General features: G+C 50.7%; 9 protein-coding genes across 9 annotated transcripts; 5 read left to right on the top strand and 4 right to left on the bottom strand.

The window, feature by feature from the left end:
• Positions 1–95: 95 nt before the first annotated feature.
• On the bottom strand, positions 96–2,022 carry GT037_001395 (uncharacterized protein; the record flags this gene model as incomplete). The annotated part of the gene is made up of 2 exons (XM_038926442.1): positions 96–1,351; positions 1,404–2,022. The coding sequence occupies 2 exons, from the start codon at positions 2,020–2,022 to the stop codon at positions 96–98; spliced, it is 1,875 nt and encodes a 624-aa protein (XP_038789734.1).
• Positions 2,023–3,472: 1,450 nt separating this feature from the next.
• GT037_001394 (uncharacterized protein) lies at positions 3,473–4,585 on the bottom strand (the record flags this gene model as incomplete). Its single annotated transcript, XM_038926441.1, has 1 exon — positions 3,473–4,585. One exon carries the CDS (start codon positions 4,583–4,585, stop codon positions 3,473–3,475), a length of 1,113 nt encoding a protein of 370 aa, XP_038789733.1.
• Positions 4,586–5,133: 548 nt separating this feature from the next.
• GT037_001393 (uncharacterized protein) lies at positions 5,134–5,891 on the top strand (the record flags this gene model as incomplete). Its single annotated transcript, XM_038926440.1, has 2 exons — positions 5,134–5,215; positions 5,266–5,891. 2 exons carry the CDS (start codon positions 5,134–5,136, stop codon positions 5,889–5,891), a joined length of 708 nt encoding a protein of 235 aa, XP_038789732.1.
• A 1,328-nt stretch (positions 5,892–7,219) lies between these two features.
• On the top strand, positions 7,220–8,497 carry GT037_001392 (fad nad-binding domain-containing protein; the record flags this gene model as incomplete). The annotated part of the gene is made up of 2 exons (XM_038926439.1): positions 7,220–7,265; positions 7,314–8,497. 2 exons carry the CDS (start codon positions 7,220–7,222, stop codon positions 8,495–8,497), a joined length of 1,230 nt encoding a protein of 409 aa, XP_038789731.1.
• Positions 8,498–9,608: 1,111 nt separating this feature from the next.
• Positions 9,609–10,839, top strand: GT037_001391 (uncharacterized protein; the record flags this gene model as incomplete). The annotated part of the gene is made up of 3 exons (XM_038926438.1): positions 9,609–9,863; positions 9,917–10,305; positions 10,362–10,839. The coding sequence occupies 3 exons, from the start codon at positions 9,609–9,611 to the stop codon at positions 10,837–10,839; spliced, it is 1,122 nt and encodes a 373-aa protein (XP_038789730.1).
• A 581-nt stretch (positions 10,840–11,420) lies between these two features.
• On the top strand, positions 11,421–13,547 carry GT037_001390 (uncharacterized protein; the record flags this gene model as incomplete). Its single annotated transcript, XM_038926437.1, has 3 exons — positions 11,421–11,746; positions 11,802–12,077; positions 12,134–13,547. The coding sequence occupies 3 exons, from the start codon at positions 11,421–11,423 to the stop codon at positions 13,545–13,547; spliced, it is 2,016 nt and encodes a 671-aa protein (XP_038789729.1).
• A 616-nt stretch (positions 13,548–14,163) lies between these two features.
• GT037_001389 (uncharacterized protein) lies at positions 14,164–15,850 on the bottom strand (the record flags this gene model as incomplete). The annotated part of the gene is made up of 2 exons (XM_038926436.1): positions 14,164–15,574; positions 15,627–15,850. The coding sequence occupies 2 exons, from the start codon at positions 15,848–15,850 to the stop codon at positions 14,164–14,166; spliced, it is 1,635 nt and encodes a 544-aa protein (XP_038789728.1).
• A 500-nt stretch (positions 15,851–16,350) lies between these two features.
• On the bottom strand, positions 16,351–16,584 carry GT037_001388 (uncharacterized protein; the record flags this gene model as incomplete). Its single annotated transcript, XM_038926435.1, has 1 exon — positions 16,351–16,584. A coding segment is annotated over one exon (234 nt), but the record flags the coding sequence as incomplete, so codon positions are not given.
• Positions 16,585–17,418: 834 nt separating this feature from the next.
• GT037_001387 (uncharacterized protein) lies at positions 17,419–18,603 on the top strand (the record flags this gene model as incomplete). The annotated part of the gene is made up of 1 exon (XM_038926434.1): positions 17,419–18,603. One exon carries the CDS (start codon positions 17,419–17,421, stop codon positions 18,601–18,603), a length of 1,185 nt encoding a protein of 394 aa, XP_038789726.1.
• Positions 18,604–19,124: the final 521 nt, after the last annotated feature.

Below are 19,124 nucleotides of genomic sequence, written 5' to 3'. Positions count from 1 at the left end.
GTAAAGGCGTGGGCTCACTAAGAGAGTAAAGGCTAAGAGTAGTGTAGCCTAGTTCGCCAGTATCTTACGAATGAGACGGAGCACGATAGTATTGCCTATACGAATGAGAAACACCCCAAAGGACCGTCTGACCTCCACAATTTCCCATCCATGATCCCATCTGCGGGAAGATATGCGGGAGCAATCAGCTTCCACTTTGTACCCTCTGGACGGACAACCATAGGCAGGTTGCACCCTTGAAGGAGGACGATTGAGTCGCCACTCTTAACAGCTTCTGAAGCGATGCCTAGACGGCCGTCTCGTGTTTGAAAAAGCTTCTTGCGATCAAGTTTGCGACACGCACCTGCATGCAAGATAGTGCAGTGCTTGATAACCCCTTTTGCAGTATCTGTTTGGCTTCGATATCCTATTAGTCTGCATACTGCGTTTTTGTCGGTTGTCTTTTCCGCATCATTCTGAACCCAGGTCCGATGGGCGTAGTCTCTCGTGTATCTGGTCTGTAGATCTCCCCAGATATCGAGAAACAACTTCCCAAGCAGATCCAGGTACTGTCCTTTCATTACGTTGCTGAGATTACGTAGGGGCTCGGCAAGACTTTTGGCTAGGGTATCCGCTTCGATCAGGAAAGAAGTAGTGGCCAAAGTAACGTGCTCCTGACATACTACATCGATACGTAGACCGTGGGCAAGGAGCTGACGTCCATGTACAGAGAATTGAGCTTCGCTTGAACCGCTGGCTTTATAGTCGTTCCACTCTGCCACTTTGGTGATATGATCATGGTCTGACCAATCCGGGCTCCAACTGGGTAAGTCATACGTGAAACATCCTGTGAGACCCTCGAATACACGAAAGCTACGATCCATGCAAATCGCTGCTGTACTCACTTCTAAGTATATATCCTCAACAGATCTCAGGTAATTTGGAGGTTCTAAATAGACTTCTAAGCGCTGCAGTATACCGTACAGAGCGAAGACCTTGTCTCGGGGTTCAGATGCCTGGTGACTTCGAGCATGGAGTAGAACTTCGGAAATTGAAGGTGGTATGCTCGGTCCGGGACCAGCGTTTGAGTTGTTGAGACTTGATTGGAACAACTCTAGTAGCCGTCGATGGAGGGTAGTGACGCGTCTATATTCTAACCGGATGGAGGTAAGCTCCACATTGTCTGGATGATTATGGCGGACCCACCAATGGGAATGCGGCATCAGAAAGACTGATCGGATGTCTACGATAGTATGTTGGCCTATGAGTATGATACAACGTTGAGCAAGCGCGATCTCCTGCAGAGGCCATATTCGAGTGAAATATGGCTGCTGGATCAACGGACGCAAGAAAGGTATACATTCTTCGACGTCTGGGGTGTTGATCTTAGCACATGGCGTTTACATATCTTTTCTCTAACTTACCTATTCGTAAACCGGAGTCCAACAATATTCCTAGCCTGACGCCATCTTCAACATGCCCAGGCCAGACAGTCACTTGAACAGCTTTTTCGTAGATAGTAGCCATCATGGCGACTTGGTGGCTACGCTCTCGTCGGCTTCTCTGTTCCGGGGTATCCTGTTCCTGGAAGCCTTGATTGATGCAAATGGCATCGATCCAATAACATCTAGCTGCTCTCGTGCCGCGACTGTAGCGTTTCAATCTGACAAGCAGATCATAACAGCTTTGGGTGACCCATAGCCACTTAGAGTCACAAGCTACTTTCCGCACCAGTTCTGCGCTACCCCAGGCATAAGAGACCGCTTCATATTCGGGATTGTCATCCAAACATGCTTCGTGCAGGCTGACCTTTAGCTTCTTGGGGTTAAGCGTGTCACCGCAAGCATGTTTGCATGTATCGCTGTCGCGATATTTATCACAAGGCTTCGAAGGCTCTTGAGCTTCATTATCGCCATCGTAGCCGACTGTGAGTAATCGTATCGTGCGTGATGGTTTGTCTTCCAGGGAATCATACTGGTATAAATACGGGCACTCCGGGCGCGCTTCTTCTAGCGTTGTGGATGAGGATGCGATGTCAGTCATGGCTCCCTGTCTGCTTCGAGGCGAAGAATGTGTAGCTTGGGATGAACAGATTGTTACCCGGTCGGAGGCTGAGGAAAGTTGCACAAAAACAAGTGATTCAATCGAGTTGATGCTTTCGACGCATGACGCTTGCGACGCTGAGCCGGTCAGTCGACATCGGGCTTAGCGGCATGTTCAGCTCGTACCCTAGTTGGCCTTCTTCGGTAGACATTTCAGCTGCCAAGCACTCTTCCCACCGGGATGAATGCATAAAACAGGTTCTGGGCCCTCCAGCCCATTTCTGAAAGGGAACACGCTGGCTCGATGATATATGTTTCGTCCTCCAAATGCTAGGGTGTCTCTCTCACGTCCTACCATTCGTCTTTGTATTCACGACATTCTCGAGCTTTCCCAAATATCGTTAGTAATCTTCGAGGGAAGACAGTTGATGTACTAGGGGTACAGCAACTTCGATCGTTTGACAAGGCGCAGATACACTCATGGGCAAAACCATTCACTCTGATATGCGGGAGAAACTTCGCTTAGGGACTGAGCTGACACGACGAGTGGTGACGGTTGAAGCTTGCGCCAACTTCTATCAAGTACTACTATTCGATTTCCATCTACTTTGTGCGAATGACTTCTCGCTTGCACTATCAAATCCAACACAATGTCCTTAGCCATCGGTATTCGTGCAAGAGTCGCACTTGGAATGGGACGCGTTCGTCGGTTTACAGCCTTCACAACCGCAAGGTTTGCACTCCGCAACGTTCATGGCGTACGTTTTCCCGCATTTTTCGTGACACTTGATGCAGTTAGAACACGTCTTGACGACATATGAGGCGTCGTTTCTTACACACTGCCATTTTGCCGCCATAGTGAACGACTGGTAAATTGATTATGTCTCAAAGCTGTTGTTATTGTCTTGGGGAAAACGCGAGGCGAATAAAGCTCAGCACAGGCGGAGGTCAAAGAAGCCAGATGAAGAACGATCCAACGGTCTTCCTTGCCCGCAGTGGGTTGCGTGTCTTCTTATAGCATAGCGTCTACATTCCGGTCAAGACGTGGCATTAGGATCCGAGGGTGGGGTGCAATGACTGAGCAGATAATTGGACGTGAGAAGCGGGGTATCCGTATCGTGCTTCACAACTAAACATACACGATGTTGGATGCATGCTTGTCTTGACTGTCATGAGCTCTCGTTATCTAAGTCCTAACCTGAAACTTTGGGCTCGCGTAGAGTTCTCATCGCCGAATTACATGTTTCAATGTGTCAGTCAAATTTCACGAATGACGCGCACTTCTCTATCTTCGTAACATGAACTGTATTCGCTGGGATTTCCACCGCCCATCCACGATCATGGCTGCTCGATGTGAGGAGCGACAATCAGGTCAAAAACGTCATGTAAATGTGCGGAGCTAGCCTCGCGCAAATGGTGCAGCAGCTATCACATAAGCTATCTGTTTCTTTTCACATTTTCATTCCCGCAACCTTGCCCTTCTCCGGCTCGCCCTCTTCGTTCTCATATAGCGGATTGACCTGCACCTCCCTTATCCACAACCTGAAGGACTTGTCCAACGTCTTTTTGTTCATAGTTGCGCAATCCTTGATCTCCTGCGCGCTCAAGTATGACACCGCTTCCGCATCACCCCCCGCGATAGCAATCGCACGTTGCAGCAATATGCAGTTCTTCTGAGTATATATCGCCCGATAGACCGCCTCTTCAATACTCGCTCCAAACGTTGTAAACCCGTGCTTATGCTGCAGCACCACCGGGTTCTCCGGCGAGAACCGCGCCGCCAAAGCTGCACCGAGCGTCGCGTTCTTGATCAACAAGTCATGCTCCGACGGCGCTCGTGCCGTCCCATACAGACTGTCCATTGTGAACACCGAAGCACCGCCCTGGCCAAGAAAGCCAGCCATATGAAAGACCGGTCGCACAGGATGTGGCTCCCGCGCACCATGTCCCACGGTGAAAGGAATGACGTCCTCCGAATGCGAGTGCACCACACAGTTCACTTTTGGGAACCGTCGCAATATCTCGCCGTGTATGTAGCGCTCGCTGTAGCCTTGTGGCGCGTCGGGGTCGACGGGCGTAGAGTCCTTGACCCAGTACGATATGAAGTCGCTCATGTTTTTGACGAGCGCCGGGGCGCCAGGGTCGTAGGCGGCGATGATGTATTGCTCTTTGTTGAGCGGGTGTCGCACGGATATGTGGCCGAAGGCGTCGACGAGGCCATGGTGATGGAGAATGTGGTTTGCGCGAATGAGCAGGCGCAGCTGCTGCTGGAGTTGAGGTGGAATGGACATCTTTGGGTGTCGAGATTTGCGCTCTCTAGGCTGGTTTTCTGGGGCGGTCGCAGTTTCTGGCGATCTTGGCGATGGCGGTCCGGTCTTGAGCGATTCGGCCTTGAGTGACTCAACTCTGGCCTCTTCGATGATTGAGAGTTCGCGCTCTTTTGATGGCTGCAGATACCCGCGGAGCTGTGTTGGAGTGGGTGGATGAGAGGCTAGAGCACGCGGATGTGAGCTCTCGGCGTCACTTTTACTCTTTTCAGCGGCGCAAACGTTGCAAAGTACCATTTGTGTTTTCAGCACTTGTATGTGTGCATCTTGCTCGGCCTGCGAGACGGAGGCCTTGACTTATGAGGTTTGCAGGCGATGTTTCAAGGCACTGGCGGGAATAGTAGCGTTTGAAACCGCGGACGCCTTGGAGTTGCTAGCTCTTTGACTGACTTCGAGTAGTGCGTCGCAAAGTCGATAATGATAGCCGTGGAGGAGCTGTGACTGTCGAGTAGTAGCTTGCGCCTGGTGTGCGCGACAAACTCCTCCATCGTGACATGTTGCTGGATGGGGTCGCGGAGGTGTTGCGGGGAGGGAGTCGGGCGATTGGGCGATGATGAGGGGACCCGATGTTTTAGCGCAGTTAGACTTCCCGCCCGCGACATCCTTCCGAGCCTCACCGACCCCACATCGTGCTGACGCTACTGATCACCCCCTCCGATCTTGGATCCTGGAACGAATGCTGCGAACATTCGGGAACAAAGTCCAGAAAAGCGCCGTCTTCGCTGTCTCGTCAGGCTCCATCTGATCGATTTTGTTTTGCCACCCGCGGCAAAACCTTGAGTGGGATGAGTGCCCAATACATATTGGCTGGCATCGCAGCCGCAGGACTAGCGTTTTGGTATGATTTCAAGAGCTGGCAAAGCTTCGGTTCGCGAACCTCCGTGCCTTTGTAAAGTGCGGTTGCTAAACCGTTGCAGGAACCGGAGGCACGCCACCCACGTTGGAAGGCTACATCAAGATCCGGCGATGGGGACTTTACCTGCTATACACGCGCCAAAACCTTCTAGATGCGTCACCCATTCCTGACTCAGGGATATCCTACATAAAACCGCAGAAGGTTCCAAATCGCGTTGGCCGTAGACCTGGGCTCACGCGCTGGACACTGCCCCAACGCCAGTTTCCAGAAATGATAACACCCGGCGCCTCCGCTACACTTCACAATCTGATGCGGGAGTTTGCGCATGCGAAGGCCTACTCGAAGTATATCGAGACAGGTCCAAGTAAGACTGAGGGCGGCACTGGGTCAGCCATCTACGTCAAACCAGATGTTAAGACTATCAACCCCGTCGCACACAAGATCTTCTTCGAAGTAGCGCACGTACACCCAGCAGAAAATTCATTGCATGTGTACGTAAGCCCACAAGACGCGAAGCTGGTGATGAAGAGGGGCTGGGGACAGCGCTTTCCCGTAACTTGGTTGGCGCCGCCGAGCTGGATCATGGTATATGCGCCAAGGAACGAAGACGAAGTTGAGATTGTGAGGGAGATAGTCCGGGCTGCTGTATGTCATGCAGTTGGGATGGATGTCGATGCTGAAGTATAACGGAATGCATGCGGGAGAATTATGGCACCTGATGACGTTGAAAGATGTTGTCTTGCGAAGTTCCCTACATTCCAAGTTCGGATATCTTGTGTCGAACAGAGTGATACCCACTCGTGCCATCTGTTGATTAGTATGATTGAGTAGGCTACCTCGAATTGACACCATTGAAAGCAGAGAGAGCCACTCTGCTTCAACCCACTACATCCAAAATCTCTACCAGTCTGGAAACCAACATGATATTCATCGTCCTGATTCCCAAGATTCTCGGCCTGGCTGTTGCTGAACCGATGTGACCATTCGACCACGACGGAGATGTACTGGAGCGTCAACCGCCAGACCTGGGAAATGCATGCATTTCTGAGCAAGGGAAAGTGCGTATGCGCTTGACTCTATGGCGGCGAGGCGTATTTATCGTCTTCGTCTCTTCTATCGGAGCTATAGGTCGACATTGACGATTAATCTAGATTTGTGCTGCGAATGGATGTGGTCGTTGGATTCACGGAAATGGGAATCTTGATCATTGTTCCCAATTCAAGCTTCGGCTTTCCTAAGATGAAAATGTGTGGCTAACAAGATTGATTTTGCTTATACGTATCGACGTAAGTCCAGTCTCTTCTGGTGTCGTGCGCAGCTGTCACCGACCGATGGATAAAATTGACATATCTCGTAGTATTACGGGGTAAACCCCTGGCTCAGACGCAACTTATGGCACTCTTGCAAGGGTTTTCATTTGCTTTATCTTATTCGACTCGAGGTCTCGGGGGGTTGGGTTCTAGACAGTTCCGGCCAAGCAGTTCCATGTGCTGTAGCATGGTACAAGGGCTTTAAAGCACGTCAACAATCGTTTCAACATGATACATCTGGTACTCGAGTATCTCTTGATATTATGAAGAGATAATGCTGTCTAATCCTTGAAGGCGCTCTCGCGCTGGCACATTGTTATGATCTACCTAGGTACGCATATCATCGATAGCCGCTCATATTGACGAGGAGCCATCTCAAGTGATTGGACAAGAGGACCATGAATCTGACAATGAGCTGAGTGTCTCGGTATTGAAGTTCGTCATTGTGCAGGTGTTTGCGGAATGTCTGGGCACGGCATTGGGGAGGCGGAGAACCGGCGTCAGGCACTAGCGTCGTTTGAAGGACGGCGCCCGCCGCTTCCGTTGCAGCTGCATCTCACTCACTCCAGCACTAGCATATACACGCCGGATGGCGTGAACGGCCCTACAGCATGGCACAAGCTTGGTATCCAACGTTAAGAGTGCTCATGCCTCGCTCATCTCTGCACCATCTTGCTCTCTTATCGTAACCTACAATTCCTTACAATGGGTAGCGTCGACACAAACCTTAAAGTAATCGTCATTGGCGCCGGTACTTGTCCGTTTCCACAACACTAGTGACGCTTGCTGACACGTAAAGGTCCTGCCGGGTGCGCGCTCGCCCATGGTCTCAAGAAAGCTGGCATCTCCTTTAGCATATACGACAAAGGTGCTGACGTCTTCCGACATCGCCATTGGGCCTTCACCCTGGGTTGGGCACGGCCGTACCTATTCGACCTCATCCCTGAAGAGCTTAGCAAGCAGATCAACTCATGTCAAGTCGACCCGTACGTCGATTGTGAGGCACTTGGCGAAGATCGGATCGTTATCTATAACGGGCAAACGCGAGAAGAAGCATTTGCATTTCCGATACCAAAAGCACGGGAGATCAACATCCGAAGATTGCGCATGCTGTTAGCCGAGCGACTAAATGTCAATTATGGCAAGAGCTTCTCGTACTTCGAAATGAAGGATGATGGTGGGGTCAAGGTGCACTTCGAAGACGGCTCCAGTGATGAAGGCGACATAGTCATCGGCGTTGATGGCGCAATGTCGAAAGTGCGGCGGTGCCTCATACCGAAGGAAGGCAATATGGATACGCTCCCATTCGCTTTGATGAACTTCAACGCCTCGTATACCGCTGAGCAAGCGCAGTTCATCAAAGATCGGCTCCATCCACTGGTAGATATTGCAATCCACCCTGCAGGCCACTATATCCGCGCCAATGTGCTCGATATGCCAGATGAAAATGATGCAAGTACTTGGACGTTCCAGATTCTGTCGACGTGGCCGCTGAAGTATGTTGAAGACCACGATAATGAGACGGATCGCCTGAAGCGCCTCAAGGCGCACGTGCAACGAGACAGATGGGCTGAGCCCTACAAGAGCGCAATCGAATGGATACCGGAGGATACCACGGTATTACGCGATCAACTCAAGATATGGAAAACAGTCCCATGGGACAACCAAGACGGACGGGTTACGCTATGCGGCGATGCTGCGCACGCTATGACCTTCCATCGTGGGCAAGGCGCCAACAATGCCTTCTACTCCGCGCATTGCTTCGTCGAAGCGCTGAAGAGCGTGCGGAGCGGGAGCGCATCCCTCAAAGATGCAATCACGGCTTACGACGAAAGTATCTGGAAGCGCGGCGCAAACGAAGTGCAGATCTCCAAGGCGCAAACGTTCTTCACGCACGATGGGTTGGACAACTTCATCAATAGCCCCGTCATGCAGTTGGGGACGAAGCCAAGTCATGCTGCGAAGACAGAGGGCTATCAGTAGCTTGTGAGCCCATCAGTCCATGCCCAGAAGGTATGGTTGGCATTTGGTCCTTGTTCAGCTCACATATTTCCGTCAGTAGTAGATTTTGAGTAGAAAAGTTAATTTCGAGCTTCAGTTATCGTTGTTAATTGACTTGTACAATCGTGTGTAGTCGTAAACTGGATGTGGTTTTAGCGCAAACAAGCAGCTCGCTTGTGTAGTACGCGACATGCATTTGCGAACTGATAGATAAGTTTTGCGGGAGAGTAGGGGTGTTGACAAGATGGAGATAGCATAGCCAGGAACATGCTGTTTGATGTTGAAGGCTAACATGCTAAGCGAAGGAAAACAGCTGCAGGATGATTGCGGATTGCACTTATCTTTATCTAAGAACACTAAGGACAATTCGAGAATCCGGGTGAGAATGTTACCGTTACACCATGCACCCCAGCAGGCTTGGAATGACGCGGCGTGCATCACCGACAGCGGAATAAGCCGCAAGTGTCGCTAAGACTATGACATTTGCACGCACTCGCGATTGCTCATGACAACGGAGAAGCGCGTCGCACACTCGTGAACACCGCATACATGCCGTAGCGACATTAGAAAAAAAAAAGAGTGGCGAGCACAACGGGACGACTGCGACTGATTCAGCCTACTTGACGTTGAAGAATTCTCAACAGATGCGGCTCAAGCGGCTGGCTTTGGTGTGGCTGCACGGATCTAGAGCCGCCACATGGAGATGACCGAGACGACGAAAATCACTTACGACCACGGTTCCGGAAAACTTGCCCATTTCTCAGTCTAGAAGGCATTTTGCGGGTCTCCAATCGCATCAATCATAGAGAGAATCGAGATGGCATCATGTCAGGCCCCCGATCTTCGAGTCAGGGTTCAACCGCTGTGGAGACAGATCGAGGATCATTTCGCTCGCTTGTTGCCCGCCCTGCAGAAAATCCTTCCCCCACACAGGCTTTCAGCCTGCCCCTGCATGACATGGCGCCCGTCCCAGAGTCATGTCAACCCCTATGGAAATTGACACGAAGAAAGTTTGACAGACTACATAGCCGTCTCCCCGGCATGCAGAGTTTCGAGTTGGGCCGTCTTCAACACTACCATCCTGCCGACAACCATGGCGCGAGAAGATCGATCTGGAGAATTCACTGGCGTCTTGGGCTTCTTCATCTGTATCTGCACCCTGCTGGTACTGCTTCGATGCTACTGCAAGCTGGTTATCGTGAAGAATTTCGCAGCCGATGACTACTTTTCTGTCCTTACCCTGGTATCTTTCTTGGTCTTTTGTACCTCCGCACTGCTGGGTATCCAAAATGGAACCGGCAAGCGACGATATCTCATCCCAGACGAAAAGTATCCCGTAGGCATGAAGGTGTGTAGTATCACGTCTACAGCATATTCCATGAGGCTAACAATCTAAATCAGTGGTGGTGGACATGCGAGCCTCTTTACGTTGCTACGAACTTCTTTCTCAAGTGCAGCATCGGCATCTTCCTGCTGCGTATTGCCGTTGACAGAACTCATCGCATCATTCTTTGGACCGCCCTGCTCGCCATCCAAATCTACAGCGTGTACTTCTTCTTCATCTTTACCTTTCAATGCTGGCCTGTCTCGTTCTTCTGGGAGCAGTTCCGTGGCGGCAAAGGCCAGTGCATCCCCTCTAATGTCGTCGTGAACTCGTTCTACGGCTACTCAGCGTTGTCCTGTGCCACAGATTGGACGTTTAGTATCGTTCCAATCTTCATTGTGCACAAACTGCAGATGAACAACAAGAAGAAGATGACTGTGGCTGTCGTCCTTGCTTTCTGCGCTATGTAAGTTTTATCTACTTTTAGTGTGTTCCTTGCATCGCATGCTAACTCGGCACTAGCGGCTCTACTGCAACAGTCGTCCGCATTCCGTTCATTAACGGTCTTAACGACATACCCGATTTCCTCTACTCTACCATCGACGTCGCAATATGGTCCACATGCGAGACCGGAATCGGCCTTGCCACCTCCGCCGCCGCGACTCTCCGTCCTTTGCTCCGCCAAGTCTTTGGCGACATGTCGACGCATGATAGCACCTCGCGCAAACACTCGCGCATGTGGAACTCGGGTCACCCATCTCGTTCTGGGTACCGGGAACATGCAAGTCGGCATACCGAAAATGATATTCAGCTCAGCTCCCATGATTCAAAACACCACAATCACACTGTCCATGTTGTCGGTGGTGATGGGTCGAGTCCGAGTGGGAGCACGATCGAATTGAATAAGGAGTGGGAGCAGGACAAAGACAGTGGGTCGGCTGATGCAGGTGCAGCGGGTCACAAAGGAATTATGAGAACGGTCAAGATCACGCAAATGTAGAACGATGTTGATGTGTATTAAAAAGTTATTGCGCAACTTGGGGAATTCGCTGGAGCATTGACGTTTATCCTTGGCCCATTGTATCTCGTGGAGATTGACACTCTTTGTGAATTGTTTCTTGTATCGTTGAGCTCACCCCTGTGGCGCGCAGGGCGGGCGCTAGCAGCGGCAGCCTTGCCTAAACGACGCTAATCTTCGGCGGCTCCGCGAACATCGTACGGCTCCTACAATCTAGATCTCCTACATCCTCATAGCCAAGATCACAACGGGCTTGAACGAGTGCATGGCTTTCCTATTACGACTTTCAGCTCATTGACAGGGCTTCGTAGACCCGCTTGTGGCTTCCCGCGTTGAGCAGCTCTACCCCTTCTGACGAAGCGAAGGCTTTCACGATAGCGACGCAGTCATGAGCGCCATAAATAACATTGGTATCTCCTTCGACATGAACTATCACGCATCGTCCCTCGTTTTTTCTCCCGTCGGACATTGTCTGGCAGCCCTTCCTTTCGTCGACTCGTCACTCGTTTTGTCTTGCAGCAGACACTACCTCGCAAATAATTCTTAATACACAATTCGTCATCATGAGATCTATTATCCTTGCGCTATTTGCCGCTCTACCTGTCATTAATGCTGCTGTAAGTAGCCCGCCCATCTCCAAGACCGGCCGCTGCGGAAGCAGCTTTGGCCTTACGTGCACCGGCTCTTCTTTTGGCAACTGCTGCTCGCAGTACAACTACTGCGGTAAGACTTCCGCCCATTGTGATGCTGGGTGCCAGTCGGGCTTCGGGACTTGTAAAAATTCGCCTGCACCGATCGCGGCGTCCCTGAAAGTGTCAAAGGACGGGTCTTGTGGCGGAAAGAGTGGCTCCACGTGCTTGAAGTCTGTGTTCGGTAACTGTTGCTCGCAGTAAGTCAATGAACAGTGTCGTTACGACAGCCTGCTAATCATGACTCACTTGCAGATACGGATACTGCGGCTCGTCAAATGCATACTGTGGCTCGGGATGCAACCCTGCTTTTGGTTCCTGTTCGAGCTCATCTTCCGTCTCTCCTACGACCGCGCATCCAACGTCGACGTCAACACGTGTCACTGCCACTGCTTCGTCACCCGCCACCAAACCAGGTGTCCAGAAAATTTCGACAAATGCGCGATGCGGCAATGCCTACCAAGCGTCACCTCTTGGAATGACTTGTGCCGGGTCCAAATGGGGCAATTGCTGTAGTCAATACTCATACTGGTATGTTTGACCATCGATCGTTCCATGACATGCTGCTGTGTACTGATGCAACACAGTGGAAGCACCGATACATACTGCGGTAGTGGGTGCCAGCCAGGCTTCGGCAATTGCAAGCCCGCGTCCTCATCCCCATCGTCCACACCCGCGAAGGCCCCAGTTGCGCCATCGAGTGTGCTGTCAACCATGAGGATACCAGTAGTCCCATCATCTGCCTCGCCAACAAGCATCACGTCGTCGTCTGCTAGCTCGTCTGAGCCCATGAGCACATCGCTCACTGACTCTATCACGTCTTCTTCAACCACAATTGCGTCTGTCGAAGAGCTGTACACAAGTACGCTCGTAACAAGCGCAAGCGCGTCAGCTACGGACGTGGGAGTCTCGTCCTCACTGGAGGCCACTTCAGCGTCAGCAGCGGTCCCGGAGATTGTTCCTGCGTCCAGCGAGCTTCCAACCTCGCTCGCAACGTCAGAGATCACCACGTCCACGAACCCTGTCGTTAGCTCTCCCAGCGCATCAACTAGCCTATCAGAATCGCCTTCCTCTATTGCTGAGCTTTCAAGCACGGCTACGGCGCCGCTCGCTACGTCAGACGTCGCTTCCGCCGAACTCGACACTGCCTTTTCCGTCGCATCGCCTACCGTGCTCGAGACGTCTGTCGAGCCGACCACCACGCCCACACAATCAATCACTGACCTTCAGATGGTAACAAGCGAGACCGAGACCATTTCTTTGACTGCCACTCCCGTAATTAGCACATCGCCATCGCCGGAGTCCACATCATCTGAGCCTACGTCCACTACAATCGAAGAGTCCACATCGAGCTCAGTGATTGAAACACCATCACCTTCCCCAGACACACCGGCTTCCTCGTCCCTAGTGAGTTCGATCGCTGCGACATCCACCTCATCCGCGCCTGCGACCTGCAACACGCTCGCTGTGAATTACAACCCTTCCTTTGAAAGCGGTGCCATCACGCCTTGGATCACCAGCCAAATTTATCCAGCCGGGACATTCAAAAATGAAGTTCTTTCTGCAGCGTCGGCGCCCTTTGCGCCGCTCGACGGATTGAGTGCGCTTTACACCACCTTAACCAGCCGCACCACAGGGGGTACGTTCCAGTGGAGATATACCCTCCAGAACGTATACATCCCAGCTGGCAGCAATTTCAACTGCACAGCAGGCGTCAAAGTGTTCCAGGGCGACAACCGCAATCAAGCATTTCCAATAACAGCCGTCTTGGCTGTGGACAATATAGTTGTGGGCAACAATGCAAACGGCATCTACCGAGGATCTGCTGGCAGCCTAGGAGCCAATGATTGGAAACGTATTGGTGGTACTGGGGTTGCGAACTCCCAAGACATGCATACAATCATCGTTCAATTCGCAAACTCTTTTAGTTACACTGGTGCGAGTCTTACGTTCGCGCTCGACGACCTACAGTGCTTTCCTACAGGGCAATGCGCCACGTAGATCAAGACGTACAGACACGTAGAGGAAGATGATACGACACTATCTCATAAGTACGCAAAAGATCGCGTTGGTCGCAAAGTGCTTCGTGTTAATCGATATAACCCTTGCTTCACGAAGCAACCTCCCCTGTACTACACTGTATTACACATGATACAGGTCACGGAAGTTCATGCAAGACTAGTAATATGTTTCAAGACGTGGACTCTTAGTCTAAGCAGAAACATGAATATCTAATGTACGATATAGTCTATTCAAATTCTGATAAATCGATACAAACTGTCGGTCATTTTCCAAACACTTCAGAACGACGTGCATTATCTAAGAGGTCGTCGATGGTGTGTTAATCGCCTATACTCTCTCGTCAGTACAGATAAGAGACACTCTCCACAGTCTCGCGCACTGCGTAAAGGCTAGGATGGTTTGTGCGATGGTTGCAAAAAAACGCTTAGATTTAGTTAGCAAAGCACATCCAGTGCAAGATGTTCGCGGCTTCTCGGGCATGATTTTTGAGGAAGATTGATAGTCGAGACGCAACGTCGCAGTTGAAAATATGCGGAATCATGCTGACCTGGTATCTACCTCGAACGAACTACTGTGTCATACGTTATTGCTACCACTACGTCTTATTGACACCCATCCTTCCCTTCAATAGCCGAAGCGCCCAGACTCCATCGACTACAATGATAGTGAAGAATGAGAAAACCAGACTTCCACCAAACACCAGACTATGATATGTCCAGGCATCTCCTACATCTAAATCAACCACTTGACATGCGATCGCCCATGGCAAGACATATAGTATATTCGATGCAAGAGATTGGTAGAGATACCATGTCGGGCGCGTCGATACCAGAACCGCAGCTAGTTGTGTCGACACACCGTACATAATGTAACACCAGTCGATGGTGCGCCAGATGCGAGCGGTTATACGCGCGACCTCTTCTGAACCCGAGAGGTATCGTGCAAAAGGCTCGGTACCAGCAAAGGACATGACGAGACAGAGTGGAATCTCAACCATCAATACGATGACGACTGAGTAGAGAGCCCAGCGGGTTACGTCCCATAATTGCCGGCGTGTAACCTGTGGCTTTGCGAACCGTGAGACACCCACGATAGTTGCACGCAAAGCTCCCCATGAGTGGCCAACAAAGGTTAGGGTTGTGGCTTCGAGTGCCATTACTGGTACCATAATCAGACCCCACCGAATAGTCGAGAAGACGCCCCAAGCAGTTGCGTAATCACTGCCCAAACCGACGATACCATGTACCAGCCAGAGGTATAGCGCATTACGGATGGCGGATTCAGTGAAGAAGATCGCTCCTGGCCTTGCGAGTGTGACCAATGCTGGTAAAGACGGGATCGTTTTCCGGCTGGATGTATCATGATGAAGTGGAGAGTTGGAGCTCACGGTCGTTGTGTAGACAAAGTACACCAGTCCCGCAAACGCAGAAGTGAGGTTGCAAGCCAGTGAGATGCCAGCCTGCATGTTTACCGTAGGTGTGACGCTTCCGACGTGGAACTTGGAGATGATGATCAAGTCGAGAATGATGTTAACTACGAACTTGACCGAGCTTATGATGAGTGGAACATCGGGCTTGTCGAGCGCGCGAGTTGAAGCGCTGACCGCATACTCGACTGCCGAGCTGAATGCAGAGAACGCAGAGATTCGAACGTATGTAACACTCACATCTCTCACTTCGACAGGGACGAAACCTTTTGCGAATGCAGAAGCGCCTGCGACGAAGCCAATGCTCATTATAAGACCGAGAAGAGACTGGAAGAGGATGAGGGTATGGGTGAGCTGCAGTCGCTCACGGAAGCCACGACTGGCCTTGTCGCCGATGACGAGATACGAAGCGCGCGGTAACCCTTCGTTCAAGACTTCTGCTACTACGCCGATATACGTGTACGTGTCGGTTGTGACAACCATTGAAGTGTCGATATTGGCAACCCATAGCTTCGACAAGGTGCCGTAGAGGGCTGGTAAGATGAAAGTGCAGGTGTTGAAAAGAAGCGCTCCGATGTACCTGTATACAGTCAGTGCATATCTCAAGGAGAAAATGAGCTGTTTGTCCCTACGTATCGCGGTGCCATGAGGGCTTTAGATCAATGACGGCCTGCTTCCTCCACGATAAGCGCTCGCGACTTTGCGCACCATCAAGCGCCTCATCGCGCTCATCTACCGCAGAAACTTCAGGAGAGTGGGTCACGCCCATGTTGTCGTCCTTGGAGGGAACTATCTGATACTGGTGTCGGAAACGTGATTGTGGTGTGAATCGCAAAGAAGAGGTGGAAGCAGTCATGTCGTTCTATCGTCGCGTGGGGCGAAGGTCAAATCAAGCAAACGCGATAGCAGATCGCTAAGCTGTATGCACATGCACGACCCCGCGCACTGCATCTTGTGTAGATACAAGAAAGAGCGGAGGTCAAGGAAGCGGTGGTGGGGCACGAACGCGGGGAACAGGAGGGCTTTGCCGCGGACAACAATCCTTACCGACATACGGAGAAGTCCGCGGAAGCACCTGCATGAATGTGATGGAGCTTTTGATTGGATAAGTTGAATATATGCTGGGACAGACCCTGTGCGAGCAGACTACATACAGCTCGATTCGGAAGAGAGATCAATGCGCACCCTGCACATGCTTGAGAACATTGCGCTTAGGACAGATAGGTGAGCGATCTTAAAAATTGTGGACGGCTTGCACTTAAGAGCCCCTGTAGTGGAGAAGATTTGTCGTCGGCTCCAGCAGGGTACGAAATACTTGCTGAGTAGCGTTTCATTGTATGAGGAATCCGCGTTTGGCTACGTGTCTGCCGTGGCAAGGCCATCGTCTAAGTCATCTACAATTCGGTGATCGGAGTAGCTCCCATCCATCCAACCACACAAGTAGCATTCACCAACTAGCTTCCAGCGTAAACCATTATCACTCCGTGTCTTTCGTATCACGAATGGTACGTCACTGCCATCGAAAATGTCAATCACATCCCCAACTCTAGCTTCTTTGTCCGACTTCCCTAAATTGCCTTCATGGATGATAGACACTCTTCTTCAGCCAGGTACTATTTGTCAAGACTAGGGCTGTCAGTGCGATGGTTGCAAAGAGGATTCCACATGTGTTTCTAACGCACAACTGATACGAGCTGTTCGCAGCTCGGATATCAGAGAGCAGTGGTAGGCGCAAATTGGGTATCGCAAGCTCTAGCGCTAGCGTACAGGCTGTTATCATTCGCGTCGGGTGTGAGAATGAAGATATCAACAACTTGAATGCAAGGGCATGTCTTGGATGACCAGGTTGTAGGATATAAGCTAGCGACCTGATCGACATCGCTTGTATAGAATATCGAGCGGTGAGAATAACTCGAAAAAACATCTGCGGGACAATCATCAGCTTTGTGGAGTCTTCATTTTTGGACTTGAGACTAACGGAAATCGCAGAGCTCAGTTAGCCACACTGACATCGGCGAAGCTCGTGTCAGACTGTATGGGCGACAATGGAGTCTTTCGGAAAGCATAGCCGAAAATCCTTTTGCGAGTGCAGATACGAGCGAAGGTACGTAGACATCAGTCGGTGTGCGCAAGGCTTGGCAGTCAGCCTCAGCCGCATGCATCATCCAGCTACACTCAGCTCGATGGAAAGTCGTAAGCAGAACGCATCTCGCCACCAAAAATGTGCATCAGGAACCATAGTCGATAAGTTTGTTCATTTCGCAACGAAAATATAAAAGAGTGTTCGTGGAAACTCAGTTACCTTTTACTCCATCATTCCATCACTCTATCACTGTCACCTCCACAACGATTACAATTCCCTGCTTCGCCACAAATCTCACGACAATCGCTTTGCGCAATCATCACAAGTACTTTCAAGTCACTATGTATTCAGCGTGGTATCTGTACATGGTTGGGGGCGCGTTGCTTGGCACTGTCTTTGCCCATCCACTGGCATCGCAAGACGATCCTCCTTGCGATCCTGAGCCACCAACCTGTCGTCCGTCCTGGCAGACTGCGGAATATGCACCTTCGGTCGGCCGCCTACGCGCAGGGCTTATCTTCGTCGACTTCACCGACTCCCCTGATGACCACTTTGGCCAAGAGCCGTGGCAGCTGTTCGAGCCCCTCAAGGAACAACCCGCAGATCTGTATCGGCAGATGTCTTTCGGAAAGCTCGATTTCGAGATCGTACCACTCTTGGACAAGTTCTACCGCATGCCTCGTGACTCTGCGTCGTATGGCTTCGCCGATGAAGAAGGCCTCACTGGTGAGGAACATAAAACATACATCGACGATGCCCTTAAAGCCGTTGGTGATGACATGGACTTCAACAGCGTTGACATCCTATTCATTGCGCCACCAAACGGTACCGAACAAATCAACCGCTCTGCCTCTTACAGCAGCCCTGTCAAAACCAAAAGTGGTCGAGAATTTCGTGCGGGCAGTGTCATCACATTTGGAAACGACTTGTACCCGGACGGAGAATGGAAGACTGTCAATCACGAGACGGGCCACACAATGGGTCTACCTGATCTGTATCCCTACGGCCCCGGCGGCAACGGTCTTTGGGTCGGGGAATTCGACATGATGGGCGTCGTCTGGGGTCAGTCACCGGATCTCTTCGCATGGCACAAGTGGCGCCTCAACTGGATCGAGGACAATCAAGTCGATTGCATCATGGAGACCGGCACGACTACGCACCGTTTGAGTCCAATCGAAGTCGATGGCGGCGTCAAGGCTGCTGCTATTCCAATGAATGCGACAGGTTATGTTATGGCGGAAGTACGTTCAATGCAAGGTATCGACCACGCAGCATGCGAGACCGCGACTGGAGTCCTCCTCTATACCGCAGAAAGTTCGATCGGGAGCGGTGATGGTCCTATCAGAATCCTCGACACGAACTCCGCAACTTGGGGATGCGGCAACGAGTGGGATGGTGCGGCATTGAACGATGCGCCGTTGCGGGATATTGATGCGGTCTTTGATACTGAGTTCGGGGTAAAGGTCAAGGTGATCGCGCGCGAAGGCGATGATTTTATAATCGAGGTTAAGAGAGGAACGTTCTAAGAAAGCGTAGTAGTACACTATACTACTATACTTACTTTCCCTAAGCGATGATAATTTAGAGGTAGTATAAGATAGTAGGAGCTAAAGTTATCTACACGATACTTTATTCGCTCTACTTTTTAGTCTCTTTGCGCTAGATATTTTAAGTAGATCTATTAGATATAATCTATTACTAATATATAAGCTACACTTTCTCTAATAATAGACTAGTTACTTCTCTATAACTATATAGTTTATACTATACTTAGTTCTTTATATATTTATACTTATAAACCTACTTTAGAGGATACCCTTAATCCTACCCTAGAGGATGTGCTTAATCCTAGTAGGATCGAGCTGTTTTGTTAGTAGCGATAAGGATGCGATAAGAAACGAGGAGTAAGATTAAGGTAGTAGGATCGAGGCTAGCTATCTACGCTATATAGGTTTAGGGGGTTAGGGTTAGGGTTAGGGTTAGGGTTAGGGTTAGGGTTAGGGTTAGGGTTAGGGTTAGGGTTAGGGTTAGGGTTAGGGTTAGGGTT

The sequence above is a fragment of the Alternaria burnsii genome, assembly GCF_013036055.1.
Source record: "Alternaria burnsii strain CBS107.38 chromosome Unknown 750, whole genome shotgun sequence".
In the NCBI taxonomy this organism is placed as follows: domain Eukaryota; kingdom Fungi; phylum Ascomycota; class Dothideomycetes; order Pleosporales; family Pleosporaceae; genus Alternaria; species Alternaria burnsii.
This window is presented reverse-complemented; position numbering and strand designations above follow the sequence as displayed.